This window comes from Falco cherrug, chromosome 4, assembly GCF_023634085.1.
Source record: "Falco cherrug isolate bFalChe1 chromosome 4, bFalChe1.pri, whole genome shotgun sequence".
Lineage (NCBI taxonomy): Eukaryota > Metazoa > Chordata > Aves > Falconiformes > Falconidae > Falco > Falco cherrug.
In genome coordinates, this window is record NC_073700.1 from 70,624,569 (window position 1) to 70,649,917 (window position 25,349).

The following is a 25,349-nucleotide window of genomic DNA, read 5'->3' on the forward strand; positions in this document are numbered from 1 at the left end:
ACGGCTCTCAGACGGCGGAGCCGGTCCTTCTCCCGGCGTCCTCCCGGTAACAGACAGGCAGAAAACATGAAAAAGAAACTGTTTAGAGTAAAATAAAGGAAATCCGTTTCAAGTACGCAGGAGTAGAAGCAAGAACGTTAAAAATTAACAGCGGAAACAGGAAACACTTCTCCGAGTAAACATTGTCTCCGAATGTCACCGTATCGAAACGGGGAGGGCGCAAGGTGCCGGCCGGGGCAGCCGCCACCCGCCTCCCGCGGCCGTACCTGGCGGCGGGGGCCGCCGCTGCCCCGCGCCGGGCCGGGAACCGGAGCCAGGCGGGGCGAGCCTGCCCGATCCTCGTGAACCGGTTTGGTGGCAAAGATCGGAACTGCAGGAGTTCCTGCGCGGTGAGCGATGAACAGTCCAGGAGTGATGTTCGGAAGGCAGGAGCGCAGCTCCCTGCCACCGGGGCGAGGGGACATGCGGGGCGGGGCGGCGGCGAGGCGCAGGGGCGGCGGGGGTGGAAGGCTGGGGGGGGGTTCGCCCCGGTTCCCGCACCGGGGGGACTTGCTTTCTCCGCGCCTTGAGAAACGAGTTAATCCCTGGGCAGCCGTACGGCGGAGGGGGTGACAGGCGGAACGTCCTCGGCAGCCGCGGGGGGAAAAGGACCAAAAGCATCGCTTGGGCTGGAAGGACGCCTGCCGCTTGCTCTGCCTTCGCCTTCGGGTTTCAGCGCCCCCGTCCATTATCAGAAAATCGGAGAATGTGGCGTTCGGGTGGAGTTCCCAGCAGCCCCCCCGGTGCCGCCTGGTGCGCTGCCCCTGCCCACGGGCTTACCGGAGCTTCTCGGCGGTGGCCGCCCGCCGGCACCGGCCTGCCGAGCGGCAGCGGCGCAGTTTGTGAGCAGTGCTCGGTGCTGGGGGACGAACAGCTCGACTTAGCAAGCTCGTCATGCTCCTTCCCTTTCTCTTGTTGTACATTTCAGCATTTCTTCTCCCTATCCCTGCCTGTTTTGCCCAGAAGCTTGCGGAGCTCCGCACGCTCCCTCGCCCTCCCCGGGCTGTGCGGCGGCCGCCTATGCCCTGCCCCGGCCGGGCACAGAAGCGCCGCTCGGAGCCGCAGGCAGCTGAACCAGGGAGGAAAATTCGGTCGGACGAGGACTGAAAAACATCATTTTCCATCAGGCGCAGACCCCCTCCCCGTGCCTCCGTCTTTGCTCAGATTGCTTGTTGAACAAGCTCAGAAAAACGCAGCAGACCTCAGCTTTATCCCTCGATCTATATAAATGCAACGTCGCATAATTGTAAGAGTCTTCTTGCATATACCGAGCTGAGATTTCTTTCCAAACAGGGAGGATTCACGTACATCCGTAAGGAAACTCATTCGCTATGTAGCTGCAAAGAAAACCGGTGAGGCTGACACAGCAGCTTCGCAAGCAGAACATCAAGATGCTATCTTTGATCGTCCTCCCAGTTGTGCTTAGCAATATATACGCATCGCAGTGCCATCTGCCTAGGGCCAGCAGCAAAACAAAAGTTTCACATGGCAGCTCAAACATCCTCGGCGGCTTCTGCAGCTCAGCAAGAGAGCTACTGAAAACGTTTGTTCTTTTTCAGACGGGAGATGTCAAACTGGAAGATGTCGAAAGTACTGCAAGAGCTTAGTAAACCTCGAAGGGAATTGTCCAGCTCTTGTTTCATTGCTTTAGACTTCACGGACACTCCATAAAGACCGAGAATAGTTCCGGTTTGATGCTAAAAGTTGTGATTATCAGCTACTTCCAGCATAAACAGGGGCAGTTTGGCCAGTGTGCTAACATACAAGCCTCTGCTGCAGGTTCAGGGCTGGTCTTTGGATGAATTAATTCAACCAGTACAGTGCGATTAACTCATATAGTTGAGGGAACTATGCCAAGATAGTCACTCAGGCACACGGAGAGGTATCTTCACATTAAAACATAGTTCCACCGAGGCTTTAAAAAGCAATCCAGCGCAGTACAGGCAGAATCTGGCACTCGCCATCACAAAAATCACGTTCCTCCCTCCCCAGCCAGCACAGTTTATCAGGAGTTAGGTCTGGACAGATTGGAGGTAAAACTTGTGGCTGCCTGGGATGTGAGAATACACCATTTGCTTATTTTCAAGAATAATTCGGGAACAAATAAAGAACAGCAAATGTTTTTGAGGCAGGCAACCAAAACAAATCACTGCAATTTCTAGGCATTTTCTGTTGTTGTTGTTTCAGGACTCTACTGGTTTTTTTTTCACTAAAATCTTTCATATATCCAGAAAGACTTCCAATGAGAACAAGATGCTTGTCCTTCAACACCACATTATCAACAGAGGTCATTTGCTATTTTTCAATGAATTATCCCTTTTATTTGTTTATTTCTTTGATCAGCTATAAATGAAAGTTATTCGTGTATATAAAACTGAAGTTTTTACTGTTGAAATTGAACTGTACATGTTTACTACAGGAAAAAATATCAACTCTTGTTTAACAAGACATTATACATCAATAAGCAATAACCTTGTGGAGGATTTGCAATCACCTGGTCTATAAAAACAAGCAGGACAAATAACAGCAATTTATATGCAAAAGTAATGATTTAATGACTATAAGCAAGACAAAGCAATAAGAATTGTGCTTCTTTTGCAGACTGGAGACAATGAAATGTTTAACTACAATTTTCCCGTACAAACATGAAACAATATCCATATAGAATAAACACCCTCACAAATGTATAACTGATGGGTGATGAACACACACAAAGTTCGACCAAAGCAAAGCACAAACTGAAAAGTGTTCTCGGCTGTTCATATTTTATGGTGGAAAAGTTCTTTCTACCCCCCCAAAAAATACCCTTAGAAGCCTCAAATAAAATGCACCTATTTTGCAGGCCATTAAAGAGGAGGCATTCTCCACAATTCATTGGAAATATTAAAGTACCTGTTAAATTTTAATGAAGTTAGTACTGTACCATATACATATATATTAAAACAAATTTAGATAAAATGCCTTCATCCAGCAACTTGCTGGTTCCTTAAAATTTATACCAAATAGTTTATGGCTTCTATAATGATTCCATGTGCTTTTAAAAACACAGTCCCACCACACCAAATAATAAAAAGGTAATCAAACAGGTCAAAGACTTCCATGTCCCTTAGCTTTTTTTTTTTTTTTTTTTTTTTCTTCTTCTTCACTGCATCACTTCAACATTTGGTAAAGTAAAAATATAACACTTGGAAAAAAAGACAAAGCCAGTCAAATCCTTTTAAGATTGCCAATTGCCTCCAGGTTATGAAAGACTTGAATGTACTTTCCCAATACTGTAGCTCTCACACGCAAAGTGTTTCTTGCAGTATGAGCAAAGCTCAAACAGGCGGCATCTGCAAGGGTCGAACCAGTTTAGAAATTTAACAACCATATTATGAGTGCATGAAACACAATATTTTCTTTATAGTATTTATAAATATATCATACAATACTGTTTCCTGTTATGTCATATACCAATATGGCATTGTACAATAAGCATAATGCCATCTGATTCTTACAAAAGCGAATCATTTAAACAAGTCAGTAAATAAAACGGTAATACCCGCTTTTAGGCATACAGATTGTAAAACTGAAGTTTACTTTTCTTTTGATCGGTTCTGCGCAGCAACAGAGAAGTAAAAGATGCAACATAAGAATCAAAATGGCTAATACGCAAAAATTGTTATTCACAGTGACATGGCTACATATATGCATTATTCTATGCATATTCTTTCCGTTTTGTTGGATTTCAAGATGAAAAAGCACTTGCTTTCTACAGGTTCACAAAACAGCATAAGAACAATAACAATCGAAGAGAATGCAATGGAGGAGTTAGTCTGGATTAACAAACTACTTCCCGGGATTTGTATCAACTTCTGGAGACTCCCGAGTCCAGATGATGGGGACGGAAACAACTCCGCATCACTCAGAACAGGTGAAGGTGTAACTTTTGTTTGCTTCCCAGTCCTCTGAAAACAATTTACATTTCAATCTTGCGTTTCCATTAACGTCCATCCTGAATGTCACCTAGTCCGCCTTTTATAGCCAAGTTCAGTGTCACTACAAAAGAAAGCAATTTGGACGATAGTCACATGGATTAGCATCTATAAAGCTGTAATGGCATGGAGAGATCTATATAAAGGAGGGGCGGGGAGGGCAGGGGGTGATAGCCTGGTTGGCACGTCAACCAGATGAAGTGGCCGAAGAGCCATTTATCGACGTTTTCCGTGCTCTGTTGGTAAAGGAGGACTGGTGGTTACTGCTGGGGCTGCTGCTGGTGCCGTTCATGGTGCTGGAGATGTGGGGGAACTGGGGGTGTGGAGACTGGACCGGCGTGCTGGGGCTGGGCAAACAGGAGGAGGTGGAGGGGATGCCTCCTGCTGGGCTGCTCGCCTTGTCGCTCCCAGAGTCACTTTCCAGCTCCCCGCTATTATTCAAGCCTTCCCTCTGGTGACTGATCTTCATTCTCTTGCATGTAGGTCGGACCCGGTATTTCAAGGGGAGAGGCCCGTTCTGCAAGGCAAAGGCAAAACCCTGGTAAGGACCCTCCCCGGGCCACAACCCGCACCTGCACCCCCCACCCTGCCCTGGGAGGAGGCATGCTGGAGATACTCACCCGCCTCCAGGTATAGATGTAGGCAATATCCATTAGGGTGTAGTAGTCCTTCAGAGGCTCCTCTTCGTACATCACATCAATCTGTCCGAGAGAAACCCTTGCATTAAGGAGCATCCAGGTATTTACCCCTAGCGTATGACTGCTCTAGGGGGGAAAGTAACCCCACTGCCATATGTATCAGAAAACTGAAAAAATGCTATACCAAACCCAGCAGGGGACATGGACTTTTCATATCTATTAGATATGTTTTAAATACATTAAGGAGCAGTTTCTCAATACTTTGGTATTTACAGCATTGAAAAAATTACAGAATGTCACCAAACTCTCCTGATAGATATTTTTAAAATAATGTTCATAATCCCATCAACATATTGCACACACCAGAAATACTTGGTAGTTGGCACTTGCTGAAACTGGCTGTAATGAGAAACTAAGTGCTAACCAGCAGTAGCAGGCTCAGAATAGCAAGACTGATTTAAAAAAAAAATACAACACTCTTTCCCCATACGTACCTGGAAAGTGTTGGGTATATCCATTTTACTCCGCAGGAACTTTCTTAGGTGCATCACTGTCATTGCTGCTGGGCAGCGTAAGTATCTTTTGTCATTCACCTGATGGCATAGTAAAGAAAATCAGTCTACTGAGAACAAGCAATTACTCCCACCAAACTTGTATTCTAACATTTTATGTCATTAAAAAAAAAAAAAAAAGGGACCTTGTTAGATTATGAATTATGATACAACAATTTCTGCTGCCTTAGAAGGAACAACAGAAATAAGAGCTAAATTACAGTTCCAGAGAAAGTAATAAAAAAGCAGCGAATTTCATATGTAAAGATTTGTATCTCATACAAAATCCCTTTTTAGGATATATATGCATTACATAGGGTCTTTTTATATTCAATAATAAATAATTTATTAAAATATAAATTTACAGCAGAATTTGACAAAATATCAGCTTCTGCTTTAAAAGTAATACTACAGGTATTTTTTTTTATTTTAAAAAGTTGCTTACATATACAGCTGTATGATGATGTTTTACCTCTTTTGTACCTAGCACCACAATAGGAGATATGCTTCTTTTGTTCTAGATACATATACCTATGCATTTTTCTCAGCTACAAACCTGCCCCGAAGATGTTTGTGTGTGTTACATTTCCCCTGGAGTAAAGGAAAGTTATTTACCTCTTCCTTTGATTTTTCTTTCTCCTTATTTCCTTTTCGTTCCAGTCTGCGAGAAGAAATGAAACAATTACAACAAATAATAAATATAGCTGCCAACAGTCAGGTAAACATAAAATATTGCCATTCTGGAACTTGCCTATTCTGGTCAAAGAATTCAATGGATAAGCTTATTATCTCGTCGTCTGTTATAATTCTTTTGTCTTCGTCAGCCACTTCTCCCCTGTCTTCATTAGAGCCATTGGCAGCTGCGCAGAAATTTCCACAATAATTTACATTTTGAAATTCAAATCAGGAAGAATGGCAATTCTCAGTAACAAGAAAAAAAAATCTCCATAGTAAGATTATTAATTAAAGCTCCCTAACTGCTAAAACAGTAAACTTTTATTAGGCTGAATTTACTTCTTAAAATTCTGTCATGGTAATACACGATTTGTAAGTTAAAAAGGAAACAGCAATGCATCTAGGTCAACGCTACATTCATTAAAATTGTGAACGAGAAGCTTTTACCATCAGCTGATGGATGAGCAGCATAAAAATCCCTTCTTCTTTTCATTTCATCTAGATGGAAAAGCACATATTTTTATTTTAGTATTTACTCTGTAGCTCCCGGTACTGATAGCAGCTCTGGTTTTGTTTTTCTGCTCTGAAGAAAAAATCCAGTTTAACTACTTACTTTTGAAAAGGCCTGGTACTAGCTTGTATACAATATCTTGGAGAGTTTTATCTGACCTGAAAAAAAGAACAACCCCAAAACATAAAATTAAGCATATGAAGCGATATTTTAATCCAAGCAGCAGCCCCCCATTTATAATCTTTCACAACAATGAGACATCTTCTACAAAGTGGGAGCCTAGTCATAAAAAGTTAACTTACAAGACCTTGTAATCAAACCGACAGTGTTCTAAATACTGCTATAAAACAAAAGTCATCTGTGCCACCACAACTGAAAAAGAACTAGCTTGGACTGAAGGAAGCCCTTAAAACCTGTATGTTTTTAAATAAATAAAGACAATAATAAAGAAAATAAAGACGGCAAAACGTAATACTGAAAGAAAAACATTTCTGAAAGAAGCAGCATGCTTTAAAGGCTTTTGCCCCTGAGCTTGGAAAGTTTCAGCAAGAGTTTCCATGACTGGAAGCTATGGCTGGAGTGAGGCATTTCTCAAAGATACAGAAACTAAAAACTGTCGGGATGGTACACATGAGAATGGGGGAGAGTGAGGAGGCACTGCATCAATGGGTGGCGTATGCAAAAACAGATCAACAAAAACTTTCTGTCTCGCATCCAGAGAAATCTTCAATTTCAATCAATGACAAAACTCCAAAGAGAGAGCATACTACACGAGTTGGCTTGTAAATTGACAAGCCCTTTCAGATTTAAATCACAGATGAAGAGATAACATCGACCAACTACTGCTCGTCTCCCCATAAAAAGTAAAGTAAGAGGCACAGGGTGCGCACTGCATCTTTCTCCTACCTTATATTCAAAAGCGGTCGAGTTTTGTGAACTTGGACATCACAGATAGGACAATACTTGCTGGTCTCCAAGTAACGCACGATACAGGTCTTACAGACTGTAAGTCAAACACGAAAGCCTTTTACTGATGGAAAGCCTTTTACTGATGGTCGTAGGTGACGCTCAGATATGCACAGACAGAGGTGCGATTTTCTAAACTATGCAAGCTTGAGCAAATCGTCCATTGTCAGCAGTGCGCTGCTTAAGCTAAACAAATAGCCAAATAAGCTGCAATTACCATGAAAAGGGGACGCTTAGAGTATATAGATTATTACTTTAACAAAGACCGCAGGGCCGCCGTCAGAAAAACTGCGTCGCGGCCAGACCACCTATTTCCCAGCCCGTCGGGGAGCCAAAGGGGCGGCGGTGCCGGGCACCTTGGGGGGCTTGGGCTGGGGGGTCTTTAGTGTTGTGTGTGTTCCTGGGATGCCGGGAAAGGTGGGAAGCGGCGGGGGAACAACGCGGAGCGCCCGGTCGTACTTACAGGAGTGGAGGCATTCTATGATGGTTGTTGCATCGATGAAGTACCCGCCGCAGAGCACGCACATGAGATGGGGGTTTAGCTCGGTGATTTTGATTCTGGTCGTTCGGTGCATTTTGGCGTGGCGAGTGGCGGCCCTGGAAGACACACACACACACAGAGGGCCGATCAGCGGGGACGAGCGCGGCGGCGTCCCAGGTGCCGAGCCCCGGCGCGTCGCTTTCCCCCGTGCGGCCGCATCCCCCGGCGCCCGGGCAGATCAAGCGCGGGAGGCGGCGGCGGCGCGGGGCCGGGCGGCGGGCGGAGGCCGGTCCCGAGGCCGGCGGGCGGCCCCGCACCGCCCCGCACCGCCCCGGGCCGGCCTGGGCGCAGCCCCGCGGAGGCGCGGTCGCTCCGCGGCACCCACCGCGCCGCTCCCCGGCGGGCACGGGCTTTCCCTACGGCGCGGCGGGGCACCGGCCGGCTCGCGCTCCCCGGGCGGCTCGGCGGCGATGCGGCGGGTAGCTCCGGGGAGGGGGGGACGGCCGGGCACCGGGCTGCCGGCGAGCAGCACAAAGGGGAACCAGCGCCTCCCGGTGCGGCTGCCCTGGCATTTCCGGAGAGCGGGGAGGGGCGGCGGGGGGAGGGACGGGGGTGGGGGGGGGGACACACGCACCTCCGAGCGGGGCCGGGCACCGGGGCGGCGGGGCCGGCCCGCGAGGGGGGTCCGGGCGGCTGCCGCTGCTGCTCGGTGCCGATCCGGATCTGCTCCGCTCTCCGAGGGGGTTGCTATAGCAACTTACACTTACACTTGGCATCCTGCCACCGCTGGGAACACACGAGAGCTGGGCGGGGGGGGCGGCCGGGGGGGGGCGGGCCGGGCCGAGCCGAGCCGGGCCAGGGGGTGGGACGCGGGGCCCGGGGGCTGGCGGAGGGGGTGGAGGAGCCGAGAAGCCCGCGGGGGTCTGGGAGCCCGGCTGCGAGGGGAGGGGAGGGGGAGGGCGGGAGGTGCGGGGGGTGGCCCGGGGGGGGTCAGGGTGCCGCAGCCCGGGGGGTGCCGGGGCGCGGTACGGGGCTGCCCGGGCGGCGGGGGCGGCCGCGGGCCCGGAGCTGAGCCGGGCTTTGGGGTCTCAGCCCGGCGGAGCCGAGCGCCAGAGGCTCCTCCCGAGCCTCGGCCATTTCGGATCCTCTCAGGGGCCTCTCTCCACGTCGACTCGGTGCGAGGAGCTGTCTGAGATCGCTCCTCTCCCCCTCCGCTCTCTCCCGCCCTCCGCCGCGCCGCGCTCCCGGGGACCGAGCCCCCCGCGCCGCCGGCGGGGTGCCGAGCCCCAGCTCCGCGCCGCCAGCCTCCCCGCTCCCCCTTCTCCCCTTTCCTCCTTTCTCTCCTTCCCCCGCTCCAGCTCCTCTCTCTCTCTCTCTTTCTCCCCCCCCTCCCCTTTTGACTCTCGTTTGAAAAGCCTCCCGCGGACGAAGCGAGCGCGGTGCAAAGTTTTGCAAGAGGTGGAAAAAGACTGGCAGCACCATGGTAAGGTGGTTGGACGGGAGAAAACAAGTCTCCGGATCCTTAAACAAACCCCCTTTTCAGCAATAAAGCATACCAAGGTAGGGGTGGGGGTGGGTGGGGGGAAGTCCAGACCGACTTTAAACGGTACATTAGTGACAACATGCGAAGGACCATGTGACCAGATCATTCCTAAAGCTAAATCAACACCTTGTCAACACAATGCAGTGACAAGAGTGAAAAACAAATGTCATTTTCACAGTCTGAAACCCGTAACCCCCATCGGATGCACTGGCACCAACGTTTGATGCACACATACGATTTAAAATGAGAGGGAATAAGAGGTAAACTACGTCGGGGGAAAAAACCCTGACAGCTACGTCAGTTGCAGAGTAAATTATTTTCTGTCAACCAGATCCTGTTAACAACGTTACTCCAATGCAAACTATTCATTTCCCCACGTCAGTGCTCCCAGCACACCAGCTCCCACCCTTGGTCCCCACTCTCCCCGAGGCAGAGCTTGCCAGCCACCTCTCACTGCAGCACCGTGCGAGATGGAGCAGTCTCAAGATGCGAGGTTCTCCTCAGCCACTCGCAAACTTCGATGTTAAGGCAGCATTAAAAAAAAAAAAAAAAAAAAAAAAGCAACACACCAAGCAAACCTATTTCCTAAAACCTTTGCATTTCAGCCAAATTGCCCAGGACAGGGGTACAATATTCCTCAAGAAGTGTGCACAGCGCCAACGAGCGACCCTAGCCAGGAAACTTCTCTTGCTGCTGCAGGAGAACCCTCGAGTGAGCAGCCGATAAAACCCCTCAGCATCAAACCACAGCCGGCCAGCACACAGAAAAGCAAAGTGCAAGAAGCACCCAGCCAGACCAGGTCCCCAAAGCTGTTCCTAGCCCTGTGCGGCAAAAAGCAAGACTCCCATTGCGTTGTACTGCGGCTTAAATGTCGCTTCCAGGGTCCCTGACCCTCCGCTTCTTACTTTTAAATTGATACCGAGGGTCTGCTTTTCCCAGAAAAGGCTGAGCTCGGGCTTCTGCACTCCTCTGCGGAGTCCAACGCCCTGAAGCCGGAGACTCTGGCGTCCCTTTAGGTACTTAAACACGGGCAGGCTGCTTTCACGGTTCTGTGTTTTATTTGCTGGAATCACTACCTTATAATTCAGAAATATCTGAACCAAAAAACCCAGCAGTGACCGAGGTCACGCAAGCCGGTTGACCGAGAATTCCTTCCCAGCCCTGACGGACTGGGACAAACCTTTCAAGACATTAACGCGTTTATTTCACACAGGCGTAGCCCCTTCCTAAATGGAGGGGGATTAAATTCAACCGTGAAACCTGTTTTGTCGAAGCAACCCCTAAACGTGGATTATTTATCGCCCAAAGTTAGCACATTTTCAACGTGCTATGAACTATCTTTGAAACCAGTGTTTTTTCTCCAGCGAGCTGAACCAAGCGCCTGACTTCTCCCCAAAAAGCCACCCGGCCGGGCACACACACACGCGTGTCTGTCCTGCGGGTATGGCACACGAATGCAGCACGTTTCAGTACAGCAGCCTGAGCTTCATATTTTGGTACGAGGGAAACCCTCTCAGATTTTTTTTCCTGCTCGTGCTGCGAGCATGGCAAACACCAACACTTCACACAGTCAATACAAACAGCCTCTTAACCATGACAATATATATATTTACACACTGACACACGGAACAACTAAACGTAAAATACACGGACATAATACTCGCTAGAAGTAAACACTGGCAGCCAACTGATTATTTAGAGGCCTTAAACGGGTTATGTCAAAATGAAGAAAAACAGAAGTGCATTCTCCTGCTAAGAATCAGCTATGTTATTAAAAATCTATAAAGGCAATAAGCTATTAAACCTTGCTCGACAGGTCTCTAACAGAAATACATACATAAAAACCAGAAGCATCGCTCGGGTAGGTTTGTGTACTTTGCACCCATCTCCTCTCGGAAAATTCTCTCATCAGGAATAAAGCAGCCGTCATTCTACATCTTCACCCTTTATCAGTCAGAGCCACTTTTACCATCGAGCCTGTTATTACTCTTTTGCTTAAGAATGGCCACATATGTTTCAAAGGAGGGGACGGTGCTTCTTTCAGAGAAGGCACACGGAGCTCAAATATCTCTGCCCAGCTCGCTGCAGCGAGGAAGGACCTGAATATTGGCAACTGAGTGCAAAAGGACCCCTGTCCCTTAAACCGCCTCCCTGGAACTAAGTGAAGGACATGATCTGTCTGCTTACAGAATACACTAAAATGTTAATTTCGTGCTATCGAAGCGGTCAGGTAGGTCAAGCCTTCATGTCTCTGGCAAACTGCAACACAAGTTTGTCTCAGTTTCCAGGACACGCTGCAGAGTCACTCAAAGTGGTTTCACTGGACTGGCTTTGCAGAATCTCCCTGGTCTTTGGGACAGTCCCATAAAATAAGTTGCTCTGACCACTACAGACCAAGCAAAAAAAAAAAAAAATCCTTTTAACGCCAAGCTTGCAATGGGGCACACATGCCCAGGTTTTCCTCAACTTTTCCGGAGAGTGGAGGAGTGAATCAAAGTTTCTAGACACTGAAAAGTTCACTACCTCACTTTTGTAGAGACGCGATTTTTCTACTTATTTTTACCTGATTATTTGCAAATATTTACAGCAAACACAGAGGAACGTCCCGCGTTATATATTGCCAAGGCCACACAGTTACAAAAACACACACCAGCAACTTTCCAGTGCTGCCCATAAGTAGCACGAGGAGCCCACTCGTGTTATCTTTAAGATCTGACAAAGGATTTAATGTGGATTTACCCTTCCGGGGGTCAGGAGAAAAATAAATAAATAAATAAAAATAATAGAAAATAAATTAGAAAAAAACCCTCCAAAGCCAACACCACAACCCTGCGTCCCACAGACACATCACCTTTGCTCCAAAGGCTCCAGCAAACCGCACTCCCCAGCTCCCCAAGACCGCAGCCAAACTGCTACCCTGGCCCCCCAAAAAAGTTATTCCTCGGCGATGGCCACCCCCTTCCTCTCCCAGCAGGCACAAACCCCCAAAGTTTAGCATTTAGAGCAGAAATGTAAGAGGAGACATTGGAAACAACTGGGAACCGCCATCTTACAACCCATCCAATTTCACACAAGTACTTGTCCAACTTAAGTTAATAACATTTTCTGCTGGGTGCCCCGACCCCTAACAACCCCCCCAGGAGGATCGCTACCCCCCGCTGGCTCTATCTCTATAAAATGGGTGCGCTATCTGACATTTTAACCTCCCCCAGACACATTTCTTTCGGGGAGGACTGAAATCACTTGACCCAGGCAGCTCCAGATTTCACGAACGTCCCTGTTTAATCAAAATCTGCCTTTAAACAAAGGGCGCTCAGGCCGGGCTGGCAGCAGGGTCTGGAAATATAAATATTCTCCTCGGGGGCCATGTGCACAGAAAGGTTTTAGGGGGCGTCTGGAGAAAGAAAGGAACTAAAATTTGCAAATGTGGGTGCGTAACGCGAGCGAGTGCACAGGCTGCTGCTGCGTGTCTATATGTGTGTGTGTGTGGCTGGAGCAGCCTGTCAGCGCTTTTCCCATACGGAGAGCTCGGGGGACACCTAGGCTCCCCTTTGCAGCCCCCAAACCGGCCGAAAACCGCCGCCGAGCCCCCTTCGCCCCCCGCCCTTGGTAAGGCGACACCTCGCTTCATACGTACCCGGAAAACGGAGCCGGTGGGTGATGATCGGAGCGGCCAAAAAAGACAATGAAAGTTAAAAGTCGTTCAGCAGAAAATGAATGTGAGCCAAGCGGCCATCTTGAAATGAACTGCAGACGCTGTCAATTGCAATAAGCTTATTGCCGCCGCCGCCGCTGCGCTCCGCTCATTTTAGTTACAAAACACCCGGGTTCTCTCCTGGCGTCCACCGGCCCTTCTCGCTCCCTCGCTCTCCCGCCGAGTTCGCCGCCCGGGCGGCTCAGGCGCTGGGAGCGCAAAGTCTCCCCGGTCCGGATGGGTCCTCTCTCCACCAGCCCATTGTCTCTCCCTCTGCCCCCCGCTCCGCCTCGCGGCCTCGCTCGCGTTCCTTTTTTATTATTATTGTTATTATTACGAGTATTATTGTTGTTGTTATTTCATAGTTGGTGGCGGGGACCCGGGGAGGGAAGGAGGGCGGGCGGGCGGGCGGGCGGGAGGAGGGCGGAGGAGGGAAGAATGCAACGCTGAAGGCACACAGTGGAAACTGACACCGTCCCCAAAATGGCTCGGAGTTCGCCCGCCCCGCCAGCGTCACGTGGGGCGCCTCATTCCTTAAGGGCGGCCTGGGAATTAGCGGCGCTGCCGCCGGGGCCCGGCAGCCTCCCCGTGACCCAATCCCGCAACCCGGCCGCCTCCTCCCCCTCCCGCCCTCCCCTCCCCCGCCCGCCGCCCCTTCCCCTCCCTCCCGCCCTCCCCTCCCCCCGGCCCTGCACGCGCTCGCCCGCGCGCCGCCGATGCCTCCTTTTCCCCGCCGCGCCGCCCGCCCCGACCCCCGGCCCCGCTCCCGCTCCGCGGCTCCCGCCCGCCTCCCCCCGCCCGCCGCGCCCCGACGCCTCCTGCCTTCGCCCGCGCCGCCGCTCCCGCTCGGCCCCTCCGCTGGCCGCCCTCGCCCCCGCTCCCCGCGGGGCCCCGCGCCCCCCCCCCCCGCCCCCCCCCGCCCCGAACACCGCCCGCCCTCGAGCACCCCGCGAGGTGCGGTCCCCGCCCCGCCCGGCGCTGCCCCCCCATCCTTCCCCCCGCCGCAGCCCCCGCCCCCCCCGCACACCCGCGCCCCCCCCCCGCGCCAGCCCGGCCCCCTTCCCCGCAGCTCTCGCCTCACTGCGCGGCACTTGTTGCGCGCGCCCACCCGCGGCCCCCGACACCCGCGGCCGCTCCGCGCGCCCCGTCCCGCCGTGGCCTCGCGCTCCCGCCGCCTCTCGCGCGCTGCCCTCCGCCCGCGGGACGCGCCCCCCCGCCCCGCCGCGCCCGCCCGGGGCTGCGCGGGGCCGCCGGCGTCGAAGGGCGACGCGTCCCCTCGAGGGCCGCGCCGACGCTTTCCTGCCCCCGAGCAGCGGCCGCCGGCCCCGGCGCCCCCCGAGCGGCGGCGGGTGCCGGTGTCGCGGGGGCCCGCGGTGTCCCCCGCCCCGCGGAGGGGACGGGGAGCGCCAGGCGCTGCCGCCGCCGAAGCGGGCGGGAGGGAAGCGGGGAAACCCTCGCGGGCGACCGCTCGCTGCCGGAGGCAACGCGCCGCCCGCCGCCCGGGCGCGGAGGAGCGGGGAGGGAAGAGCCCGGTTCCGCGCCGCGGGCCCCGCCGCCGCCGCGCTTGCTCCGCGGGGTCGCTCTCTCCCGCCGACAGGTGCCGACGGGCTCCGCGACGGCCGCCGGCGCCGGGGCGGCCCGCAGCGAGCGGAGGGCAGCAGCCCCGCCGCCGGGCGCGGGGCGGCACCGCGCGGGGGGAGCCGCCGCCCGGCTCCGCTCGGTCCCGCGGGCTGCCGGCTTCCCGGTAGGCGGCCGGCCCCGCGGAGCAGAGCCGGGGTGCAGCCTGCCGCCCGTGCCGGGGACCAACCTTCACTCCGACCGGAGATGCGAGAGCAGCTGGAGCGAAATACCGCAGCGCGGTGGGCAATTTAGCAAACGCGCCGCGGCACGGGAGGAAGGGATTTTCGCCTCACAAGCGCTGATCTAACGTTTAGCATCTTACTTTTAGGTACAGCTAATTCACCCGTAGAAATTGCGGAACAGGAGTGCATAAACTTTATTAGATCCCAGAGAAAAATAATCGGTGACAACTCTAAAAATACACAGAATAACATAAAAGGAATGCTTTGAAGACACGACAGTCCAGCAAATATTTAACAAGAGTTAATTAAAAAAAAATGACATGAGCAAGGAATACCAAGTGTGGTCAGAAAAAAGTTATTTCGCATCCAAGGACTTGAAGAAGAAAAACAATAAAAATGAACAGTTTGCATCAAGAGATGAAAGCTATTTGTCATTTAGAAGACACTCTTAGGAATCAGAGTACTTGGGCTCAGCAGGCTGACACCTTCCTTCAATCACATCTGAGTCGCTCTTTCTAGACTTTTTGCAGCATCTTTTAGTTTTCCAACTAAATCCTAAGAGATGAAACACTGTCTTAGAATAAACATTTTTTTTGAAAGGTCAGCTAGAGGAACATAAATTTTTTTTTTATAGAGTGGCAAGGGAAACCAGCACCTTATACCACAAAGAAAGTTTGCAACTGATGAACAATGCCAGCAAGTAATTAAATAGCTCCCTATTTTTACAACGTAGTAAGAAAAGTGGGAACTGAAGGAAAACAGCTTTAAACCATATTATCTACTAAAATAGATCATTATTCTTAACAGGTAGATCTTATCAGTACCCTTAGGATAGCCAAAGAGGACATTTGCTCTAGGCTCTCAAGTACTATATACATTTCTAAAACTGAAAACATTTTGAATGCAATTTTGTACCAGGACCATTCTCCAGCCAAAAATGCGTCAGATTTAACTAAATCAGCAAACTGATTAAATACACTCATTAGTGAGAAAAGGATGACTTTTCAGACACACATTACAAAAGCAGAGGTATAAACCTGAAGTTTTAATATCTTGCTTTTTCTCTCCCTCCCCCTCCCGCCCCCCCCCCCCCCGCCCCCCCCAATCCCTCTTCCCAATCCTCCAGAGTTTGGTCACTTCCAAGCATCACAATACCTCTATTGTTCAGTTACACATTTAAATCACTAAACAAAGATCAACATTTGTTTCAGTACATTTCTTACATGTCATTAACACCACTGAAGAGCCGTCAGATCCTTTTCTATTTTTAATCATGACACATTTAAATCATTGAACCAGCTTCTTTAATAATTTCTCTAAAGCATGGGAAATCAGAGTTTCAGAAAAATGATGTATTTCTTCTCATATATGTATGTATATATATTACAGTTATGAAAACAAATAAAATATTTAGGCATGTATGTAAAACACTCCCCATGCAACTGAAATCAGTTACTTTGCAACTTTATTTGAGAGGACAGGAAAGCTACACTCATAATTTTTGTAGAAGATTCTCCCCTACCCTTCCAGTCCTGGATTTTTATTTTCTATAACAGTATGTATGATTTCTTTTTGACTGGCAAGCTGTTAAAAACATTTACATCCACAACTGGAGCCAAACATAGAAATGATGATGAAGGAAAGAAGTACCTGTAATTGCTCCATCGTGCAACTAAAACTAACATCTGGGTGTGATCCTGAATCATTATTCTGAAGAAAAACAAAACAAAACAACGTCTGTTTTATATATATAAAAAATTGTGGTATTGCATTTTTTCCTCTGAGGGTGCCAGGAGTACAGTACCTCTACGTTTAAGGTCACCAAGTAGGAAGGCTGGTAAGTTTTATGAAGTTGATTGCTCTAAATTAAAAACAAAGAGCGTAAAAAAAAGTCAAGTCTCAGCACCCAAACAGACTAAAGAAACACCTTGATGTGCTAAAATTACCTTGATCTGATATTCCAAGCGCCAAGAGACATCAGTTATATGGAGAGGAGATCTGCCTATGCTGAAAGACACAACAGTTACAAGTTCCCTACGCTAAAAGAAAATGCCATTTACACAAGCTGTCCATCAATAAATAACTTTTTCATGATCCTTGTCATGTTTCTTGAAAAGTTCAAAAAGTTTCTTTAAAGTAGAATTCCAAAAGGAAGAAGAAAAGTTTCAACAGCTGTTTTCTAAAGTTTGTTAAAAATTTACTTTTTTTTTTTTAATGGAACAACATTTTAAACTTTAATCACCTAAAGTATGCATAGGTGTTTTCCAGGACAGTTTCAAAGTACTTGTAATTGAAACTATGTATCTGTGCTGACTGATTGACCTACCTTCCCAATAGGATTTCCAATGCATCCTTGTTTTTCTGGGGAAAAGAAAGAAAAAAAGGGGAAAAAAAAGGAAAAAAATATTTGCTAGGTTCAAGAAATTCCTATGAGAGAAAGAAAAGATAAATATGTTAAAATTGGTTTAAGAACCTGATATTCGGTGCAAAATTGTTCTATTCTCTCTTTATCCAGCTTACATTCTTCTAGACACGTGCTACAGGGAGAAAGAATTTATTAATTTTCTGTTAACTCAGCAGCCCACTTTAGAGTAACAAGCGCCAGAAAAATGGGGTAGCTTCAACGTATTAATACCTTATAGCAGATATGTCGGCTTTCTGCTTTCCTGCCTCCAGAATACACGTTGCGGCCGCAGCATGGCAATGTTTTAATACCGTAGGGTCAATATCTTTCAGGTCTGGATCGTCTAAAATGAATGAATTACTGATCACACACGTTGTTTGCCACATGCCCGCACCCGATACCAAGAGCTGCTGCTCGCCCTTTGAACGGCACCTTTCCCACGCACGCTTCCAAACGAACGGCGTTTGGTGGCTCGGAGCGAGGGGACGGAGCGAGCAGGCGGGGTGCGCGGGGGCAGGGGCAGCGCCTGGTGCCAGCCGTACCGGGCGGGGCTGGCCGGCGGCGATCGCCCCGCCGCCTCTGCAGCTCCTTCCCCTGAAAAAACAGGAGCAAGGGGAAAAAAAAAAAAAAAAAAAAAAAAAAAAAAGAAAACCTCAATTTCCTCCCCAAGCCCCGTCCGCGCTTCTCAGAAGCCTGTCGCCAAAGGCGAGGAGCGCAGCCGGGGCCGCCCGTCGCCCCCGGCCGGCACCGGCGGCTCCCTCCGTGCGCCGGGGCGGCGGCGGGGTCATTAACACCGCCAAATTAATTGCACGGCCGTATGCCCTCACGCCGGGGTTGCCGCTGCAAGCGTCCACACGCGAAAAAACCCGCGGTCGCAGCGAGGCGGCCGAGGAAACCCGCCTCCTCACCCCGCCCCGCGGACACGATCGTGGGGGGACCCCGTCGCGGGCCGCCCCCACCCCTGTTTCCGACCGGTTCCAGCCGTAACGCAGCGGCCGCGCATTAGCGGTGACACCCCGCGCCGTGGCACCCTGGAGCCGCCCGCGGGCGACGCTCCGGGTGGGAGCCGCCCCGTGTGCGCGGGGCGAGGGAGGGTGGCGGACGCCGGCCCCTGCAGCGCGGACACGCGTGTACAGCCGCGTGCCCCCGCCGGGGGACGGAGCACGGTGCCCGCCTGCGCGCCCCGCGGAGCGGCGCGGCCCGCACCGCCCCCACGCCGCGCTCCCCACGCCTTACCCAGCCCGGCCTGCGGGTGATCGAGGAGGCTGCGGAACGCGGCGCGGAGGAGAGCGGCGTAAGGGCGGCGGGGGAAGCGGCGGGGGTCGCCCAGCAGCCGCCACCCGCCCTGCGCGTACGCCGACAGCTCCATTGTGGGCGCCGTGACCTTCGACACGCGCCCACGTGACGCGCGCGCAGCTGATCGCCGCGACGAGGCGGAGCCGCCGCCGTGGGGCGGCCGGGAGGGGGCGGGAGGAGGCGCCGCTCGCCGGGCGCTGCGGGGCCGCGGGGAGCTCGGGGCGCGGCGCGTCCCCCCGCTCCCCCGAGTCACGCCGCTGTCCTGCCCACGCGTGACTGCTGCGCGGGTGGCGGCGCGCCCCGCTGCTCGGCCCGTGGGGCTTGCGGCGGGAGTTGATGCCGTTTCTGACCGGGTTTGGGGCAGGATGCGGCGCCTGGCGCAGCGGCGGTTGCTTGGGGCGTATGTAGCCCGTCAGTGCTTTCAGTTCTTAATAAATCTTCAAAGTGCTTATATCTCATTAAATCCCTAAAGCGCTTGTATCTCAACACATCTTTAACCTGCATATATCGGTGTGAAACTGTGAAAGTCCACAAATTCAAGCTGTAAGTTTCTGCAGACCTGCCGCCTGCTAACTTAGAACGTCAGAAAGAGAGCATAACCCTTTTCCTTGTAGGTTATTTTGCTTCTGAGATAGCCACCTTAGATATGTGTCACAAGGCATTTGCCCCGTGTGTGGTTATAGACCTGCATATCAAACCAAATTTTATTTTTTTTATCTATGGTTACGTCCGTCTTAAATGCAAGCATAGAATCAAAATGATCTTGTAACTAAGATTGCGGTAGCATTTTGCTAAAGGCTTTGCATATTTTGACGTACATAAAATAGTGGTTTACAATACAGCCTTCACTGGTGATTTAGTAAAGATGTACAAATGCTATCTAAAAACAGCTCCACATTAAGCTAATAAATTCCTAATGTGAGGCATTAACCTGTTGCGTTACCTTTTTCTTTTTTGTCATAGTGAAACATTGTCATAGTCTACAAAAAAATCTTAAAAGTTAATATTTTACAAGTGAACAATGAAATGGTGTGTGTTCATATTAGCTAAGGACCAAATTAGGACTGATCTAATAAAGCACAGGTAAAGGCCTTACTATGTCACGTGAATTATGATGTATATACCCTTTGGAGCTGAAGGATGCAAAATGCTTTAGATACCACCTTTTTCTTCGCTCATGGCTGTTCCAAATGGACAAGAACATTACTGTGCAATCTGTTCCTCTTTATTGAACAAACGTTTCTGCTGAACCTTTCTTAAAGGAAAATTCAATGTTGAAAGCTGCTCAGCCTAAAAAAATGAGCAAAAGCGAAAGGCCTCTGACAGATTCATGATTTTAAAATAACATCTATATAATGTCAAAAAGATAGTCCTTTTTTTCCTGCTACAGATACATATCAGACAACAAGAAGGGCAAAACCAACTGACTTTGCAAATTATTGCCATATATGTCAAATAATAGAAAAACAGAGCAGAGCATTTTCCCCCTCTAAATTTTTAATGTTACTTAAATAGTGTTGCTGATAAAAGCAGGTCAGATAGCTGTACTTATAAAGTATAATATTCCAGAGTAACTTAATTTAAAATAGTGCATATAGCCCCACTCTTTTGATCATCTGCTGACCTGTGCTGCAATCCATTTGCAGGTTGACAGTGCTGTCAGAGGACTGCACTTCTTACTGGGAAAGGGCTTTCAACAAACACATTTCACTTCATCTGAACTATTCATGGTAATTGACTGGTCACTGATTTAATCAAAAAGCTGTTAGGAATTTTGTATCTGTATCCATAGCTCTCACTAATTACAATCAGTTGTCTTAAGAGCTCAGTCCAGCTTTGGAGGCCAGTTCAAGTTTTGTTGCAGTAAGAACGGTAAGGTTAAACTTCATGAAGTCACATTTTATGTTTATTTGAATCACACTGCTTTTGAGATCATCACTGGATTTTTATTTCCTTTTTACTTTTTGTGATACTAATATAGTTCTTTTCTGCAAACCCAGCTGCCCCCTTGGCAGCGTGTGTGTCTCCTTCAGTACGGATGCAGAGCACGGTTGACTGGGTGATCCTATCTCCTTGGTTTCCTGGCACCGTGGGTTGTCTGGTCACTGTGTTGTAAAAACATGTGTTTGTACACCTAGGTCTCAGTCATGCCCAGGTTAAGGTAAAAAGAAAAACAGCTGCAGGATCAGGCCCTTAGTTCTAGCACACTGTGTATGTACGGTATTAGGCCTCATGATACTGTGAAGAATGAATGCTTAGAGTTTTGGGGTGTGATCTGAAGGAGTATCACTGGCCTGATCCTTTGGCATAAAAATTAATACACTGGATTGTTGAAATCTGAGCTTCAGAGTTCCGGCTGACAGAAGTCTGGTAATCTTCATTTTGCCAGAAACAAGAAAGGCATGGCAACAGGCAGGAGGACTCACAAAATAAGACTTCCTCTATCTTTTGGTGTGATGGTCAAATATAGACACGATACTTAAGAAAAGACAGCATAAAATGGAGGAGAAGAAAAAACATAAAATGGAGGAAAGGACAAAGCTCCTGAACTGTAGAATTACAAAGGTAAAGAGATGAAGGCTATAAAAGAGGATAGTACCCCCAAAAAGTATGAAATGTATGCATACGGCACGATTGCATGTTACAGAAATGTAATCTTCACCATGCCCTTATAATTTATAGCGTATTGAAATCGATAAATTAAAACCTAGCTTTAAAAACAAAACAACTGCTAACGATTCATTGCAAGATTATGTGGTACATGGAAGTTTAACTCATTTTCATCACCAAATTTGTATTATCAATGCCCCTACCCTACCTCTCAGCCTGACTTTTTTTCTTTCTCTCTTTTTTGCTCCAAAAAGGACATGAGATGGATTCAGACTGTTAGATTGCTATCAGATTTTATTGTCTGTGCATAGTGTGTACACATTTAAAAACCTTATTCATTACAATTTCCAAGAGGAAGCTAAACCGTATATTAAATAAAGAAATGATGAAGGAAATGCATTAATACTTGAATACTAATTATCAGGGAAACAAACTACCTCAGTCCACGCAAGCTAATATTTTTTACAGCTTGCACTTTGTTGGTCGAAACAAAATAATGCCACTGTCTAAAATGAAGGGAAATCACTTAGCGTGTCCACAGGACTAATTCATAAAAATTAAGAATTGCTGTAAATATTTCCAAAAAGTCTCAGATTAGCATTTTTTCTTCTGGGTATTGCTCTTCACAGAGTTTAGCTATTCTAGCATCAGTTTTTTGCAAAATTATTACTGACTTTCAAGAGTTTCACCCACATGTTAATGGAATGCCCCTAGAACTTTTCTTTTAAGTCAGTATCAAGTCTTCTTTATTATAAAATATATTTTACTGAAAAGAAGTTTAAGGCAGGTAAGAACAGTAAAGAATAAGTATTTTCTACAAAATTTATTTCTTGCTGGAATCGTATCTGAAGAAAAAACATGATACTTATGTATCAGTCACTGACATGATCACAGCATCAAAGAAAAGGAGTCTGCTTACCCCAGAAGGCCCAGGGAAATTTCTCTCATGTCACAGGCACAACAGTGCAATACAGTAAATAAAATACTTCCTTGAACCAAGCCACTATGTGGATTATTTATTTGGTGTGATTGCTGTAGGCAATCCTCATATCTGGTGAAAGTGCAGTACTTGTCACATATTTTAAAAAATACTTTATACTCCCAGACTTTTTTTGGTATGTATTGATTTCCATAAATGCAAGGACTGTTCAATAAAACATACTTTGTTTGCTCACAAATAGTTCTGATTAGTGGTTAAGGAAATCGTCTTTTTAATTAAATATGTAAAAGCACTTGATTTATTTCAGTAAGGTAAAACCTCTAGTAGCTGAATACATTTTTATCAACTATTTAATAGTTTTTTATTCTATTTAACCTGAAAAACATTTTTGCTATTAGGTAGTATTTTTGAATTAAGTGACATTATTAAAAAAGAAGAAGGACTTATCTATTTACATTTTGCTTAGCTTTATTCTGACTTGTTTTTAGCTTCTAGTTGTCAAAACTTAGAATCTTCTGATTTTCTTCTCATACATGAAAAAAGCTATATATTCTTAGGGTGTAAGATATTGAAAACAACTTAGAGCTTTCACATTTAAATGATACACTTCTAAGCAATTAATACTTCTGTCCTTATTTAAGTTCCCCAGGAATAGAGGCAACCAGCGAAGTATCATTTCCTTAAAACATCATTGCTCCTCTGATTTCTAACAGTTCTGGAAAATCACATATATATTATAAAAGTTCCATTTTCTCCTTGCTTTACTAAAACATGTATCAGATCAAAACTAAAAAAAATAATTATATTTTATTATTTCTTGTCAAATAAAAAAATCACAGGGAGAATTTGTACACTTTATGTCTAAGGGCACACAAAAGCCTGCGTAATAAAAGGATGTAGGGATTTAGGCATGTGCGCAAGCATCACTGGGATGTACTAGATAGTACATCATCCTCCAGGACAGCAGCTTTGTCTTTTTGTATGGTTTAACATATTTTAAAGTCCTTCTAATTAAGTGAAAATCCTGTATTTTGTATTTACTAAATTTTCAATCATTCTTTTTCTCTCACAGAGAAATAAAGCTATGTAGCTCATAATGTGTTTGCTCTTTCTTAAAACTGTAGTGTCTTTGACTAAATTGGAGGAGGTATATAAATGAGGCCTACATGAAAGATGCTGTCTTTAATGTTGGCTGGAGAAATACAAAGATTTCTGCTGCTTTAGTGGAACTACTACTGTAATTCTGTGTCTAGTCCTGTGTCACAGATGAACATAGTTTGTCATACTCACAAAAATGCTGGAAAATGCTTTTTAGTGACTATACTGTTATTTTCTTTTTGTAAGCAACATTTATTGGTAGTGGCTTGTAAATGGAAATTTTTGCTACTTTCCAAATGACCTGACATAATTTACAGATACTTCAAAGTTGTACCTACTGCTTGTGCTACTCAGGCAGCACTCAGATACAGACATTACACAATAGTACCCGAAGTTCTTTACATTTAGACTTAGTATTTAGATCTACTGAGAAATGGCTAGTCAGTATGTGCTTTTAAACAGTAAACCAAATACATTTGAAATTTGTCAATGTTTTAAGTAAGCCTTTTTACATGTTTATACACTCGATGGTAAGATTGTAGCCTTGCTGGTAGAAGCCTGTAAGGAGGATATTATGCTCTGTTGTCAAGAAGCATTCACAGTCTGTCACATTAGTGCTAGAGATGTGTATAGAAGAGTAATTATTATAAGCTGACATCCAGCAAATGTAAGTAAGAATAGATAAACCTCAAAGGAAAATTAAGCTGTATGTTTTAGGTACTATTTGTCTCCAGATGTTTAATGTCAGGACACTAAAATGTTATTTAGCATAGCACCTAATTGGTAAAATAATTTTTTATTTATATAACAAACAGAAATGTGACTTTCTTAGCTCTGCACTTAGCTTCTTATCAAGGTAGATAAATACAGAAATACAAACAACGAGCTATCAATTATCCAGTATTTAAAGAGACGCATGGTATAACATTTTAATTCTCTTTATACAGTTCAGCAGTACCAAGCAGCAAAAGTATCTAAATCTGCTAATGTAATATGCGGTTTTCATTAAAAAAAAAATAAAAATAAAGTTGGAACAGATATATGAACAGCACTATATGGCATTTTTTGCTAGACTTACTCCTGCTGTTTCATGGAAATGTTTGATTCTGGTCATAAAGCAAGGCTTGCAAGCCAAAATGATAGATGCCTTAAAAGAAGCATTGATAAATAAAATCCTGCAGACCTTGGCATTCACAGTTCCCTTTTGGCAATAGTGAGGAAAGGCTGAGTAATAGTTAGGAAACAGACTTATTTAAGATGTTTATTGCAGCTAAAGATATTAGGGCTAGAGCTGCAGCTAGTGTAGATCAGCATATCTGCCTTGAAATTACTTATATTGCTTTGTGTCAGCAGAGAATCTGGCCCATATCCATTATCTAGAGGGAATATAAACTACTACAAAGCATACTTATCTAACCAAAAGCAAACGTAGTGTGAGTAGTTCATTGATGTTTCTTGTAACACTTATGTTAACCTTTATAATGTGATAAAAATCTGGCACAGTTATGTATGGTTGCAAATGATCTTGCTTTGATAATAGCAACAATTATAAATTAGCATTTATCGCTTTTAATCGCTTTTCAAATTACATTGGTAAAAGCTTAACTTGATACTGATGAGAGGGCTAATAATTTAGGACCTTGTTGTTGCTCTAATTAACTTTACTGGGAGCAGAATTAGGCCTCTTGTCTGAAACAGATCTGCCTGCCATAGTAGGGAACTGTATTTTTTTAATATAATGTCTTTTTTGTGTTCTCTTTTGTGAACTTACTTCATATCTAGTGATGACCACATTTCACAGAGCCACTAAGTTTAGACTGCTGGCTTTTACATATAAACAAGTGTGTTACTCAACCCAGTAAAATCACAGAGAGTGAAGTTCAGATGCAGGCATCTGCAAACTGCAAGTTAAAAGTTGTAGTTGAAAAGACTGTGCTGTGAGACTTAGAATAACATAACAAACCCTGGCTCATTCTTAATTTGCTTGGCTCAATTAATGAAAGAGGAAGTTTACTAATTATCCAAATTTTGAGCAGTAAACACTGGGTCTAAGTAGTATCTCAATTAGTGGTTATAATGCTGCAACCATTAGACCTGTTCAGCAGCCGTTCCGGCAATGACTTACAT

The 25,349-nt window shown here is 47.1% G+C and overlaps 2 protein-coding genes and 1 long non-coding RNA gene across 4 annotated transcripts; 1 reads left to right on the forward strand and 2 right to left on the reverse strand.

Moving 5' to 3' along the window:
* The first annotated feature begins 503 nt into the window (after positions 1 to 503).
* LOC129735978 (uncharacterized) lies at positions 504 to 5,823 on the forward strand. Its single transcript, XR_008732021.1, has 4 exons — positions 504 to 1,285; positions 3,797 to 3,952; positions 4,497 to 4,554; positions 5,724 to 5,823. It is a non-coding gene; the product is annotated as an uncharacterized LOC129735978 (long non-coding RNA).
* BMI1 (BMI1 proto-oncogene, polycomb ring finger) lies at positions 2,570 to 13,503 on the reverse strand. The gene is made up of 10 exons (XM_055708997.1): positions 13,016 to 13,503; positions 7,818 to 7,951; positions 7,295 to 7,391; positions 6,491 to 6,546; positions 6,325 to 6,375; positions 5,954 to 6,062; positions 5,818 to 5,863; positions 5,146 to 5,244; positions 4,634 to 4,714; positions 2,570 to 4,530 (listed from the first exon to the last, which is right to left on the reverse strand). The coding sequence occupies exons 2-10, from the start codon at positions 7,927 to 7,929 to the stop codon at positions 4,201 to 4,203; spliced, it is 981 nt and encodes a 326-aa protein (XP_055564972.1). The 5' UTR covers positions 7,930 to 7,951; positions 13,016 to 13,503; the 3' UTR covers positions 2,570 to 4,200.
* A 1,546-nt stretch (positions 13,504 to 15,049) lies between these two features.
* Positions 15,050 to 18,683, reverse strand: COMMD3 (COMM domain containing 3). Of its 2 annotated transcripts, XM_055708998.1 has the most exons (8): positions 18,515 to 18,683; positions 17,510 to 17,621; positions 17,348 to 17,411; positions 17,201 to 17,235; positions 16,821 to 16,881; positions 16,679 to 16,735; positions 16,525 to 16,584; positions 15,050 to 15,429 (listed from the first exon to the last, which is right to left on the reverse strand). In XM_055708998.1, the coding sequence occupies exons 1-8, from the start codon at positions 18,645 to 18,647 to the stop codon at positions 15,370 to 15,372; spliced, it is 582 nt and encodes a 193-aa protein (XP_055564973.1). In that variant the 5' UTR covers positions 18,648 to 18,683; the 3' UTR covers positions 15,050 to 15,369. The 2 variants fall into 2 exon arrangements, with proteins under 2 accessions (XP_055564973.1, XP_055564974.1); XM_055708999.1 differs by lacking the exons at positions 17,201 to 17,235; positions 17,348 to 17,411.
* Positions 18,684 to 25,349: the final 6,666 nt, after the last annotated feature.

Excerpts from the sequence above, each read along its gene's own strand:
- BMI1 (XM_055708997.1), bottom strand. The coding sequence starts at position 7,929 with ATGCACCGAACGACCAGAATCAAAATCACCGAGCTAAACCCCCATCTC. Across the intron at positions 6,376-6,490 it reads AGTACCAGGCCTTTTCAAAA|ATGAAATGAAAAGAAGAAGG; the intron begins GTAAGTAGTTAA and ends TTTTCCATCTAG. Across the intron at positions 5,245-5,817 it reads AAGAAAAATCAAAGGAAGAG|GTGAATGACAAAAGATACTT; the intron begins GTAAATAACTTT and ends CTATGCCATCAG.
- COMMD3 (XM_055708998.1), bottom strand. The coding sequence starts at position 18,647 with ATGGAGCTGTCGGCGTACGCGCAGGGCGGGTGGCGGCTGCTGGGCGAC. Across the intron at positions 17,622-18,514 it reads TCACCCGCAGGCCGGGCTGG|ACGATCCAGACCTGAAAGAT; the intron begins GTAAGGCGTGGG and ends CATTCATTTTAG. Across the intron at positions 17,412-17,509 it reads GCCGACATATCTGCTATAAG|CACGTGTCTAGAAGAATGTA; the intron begins GTATTAATACGT and ends TTCTCCCTGTAG.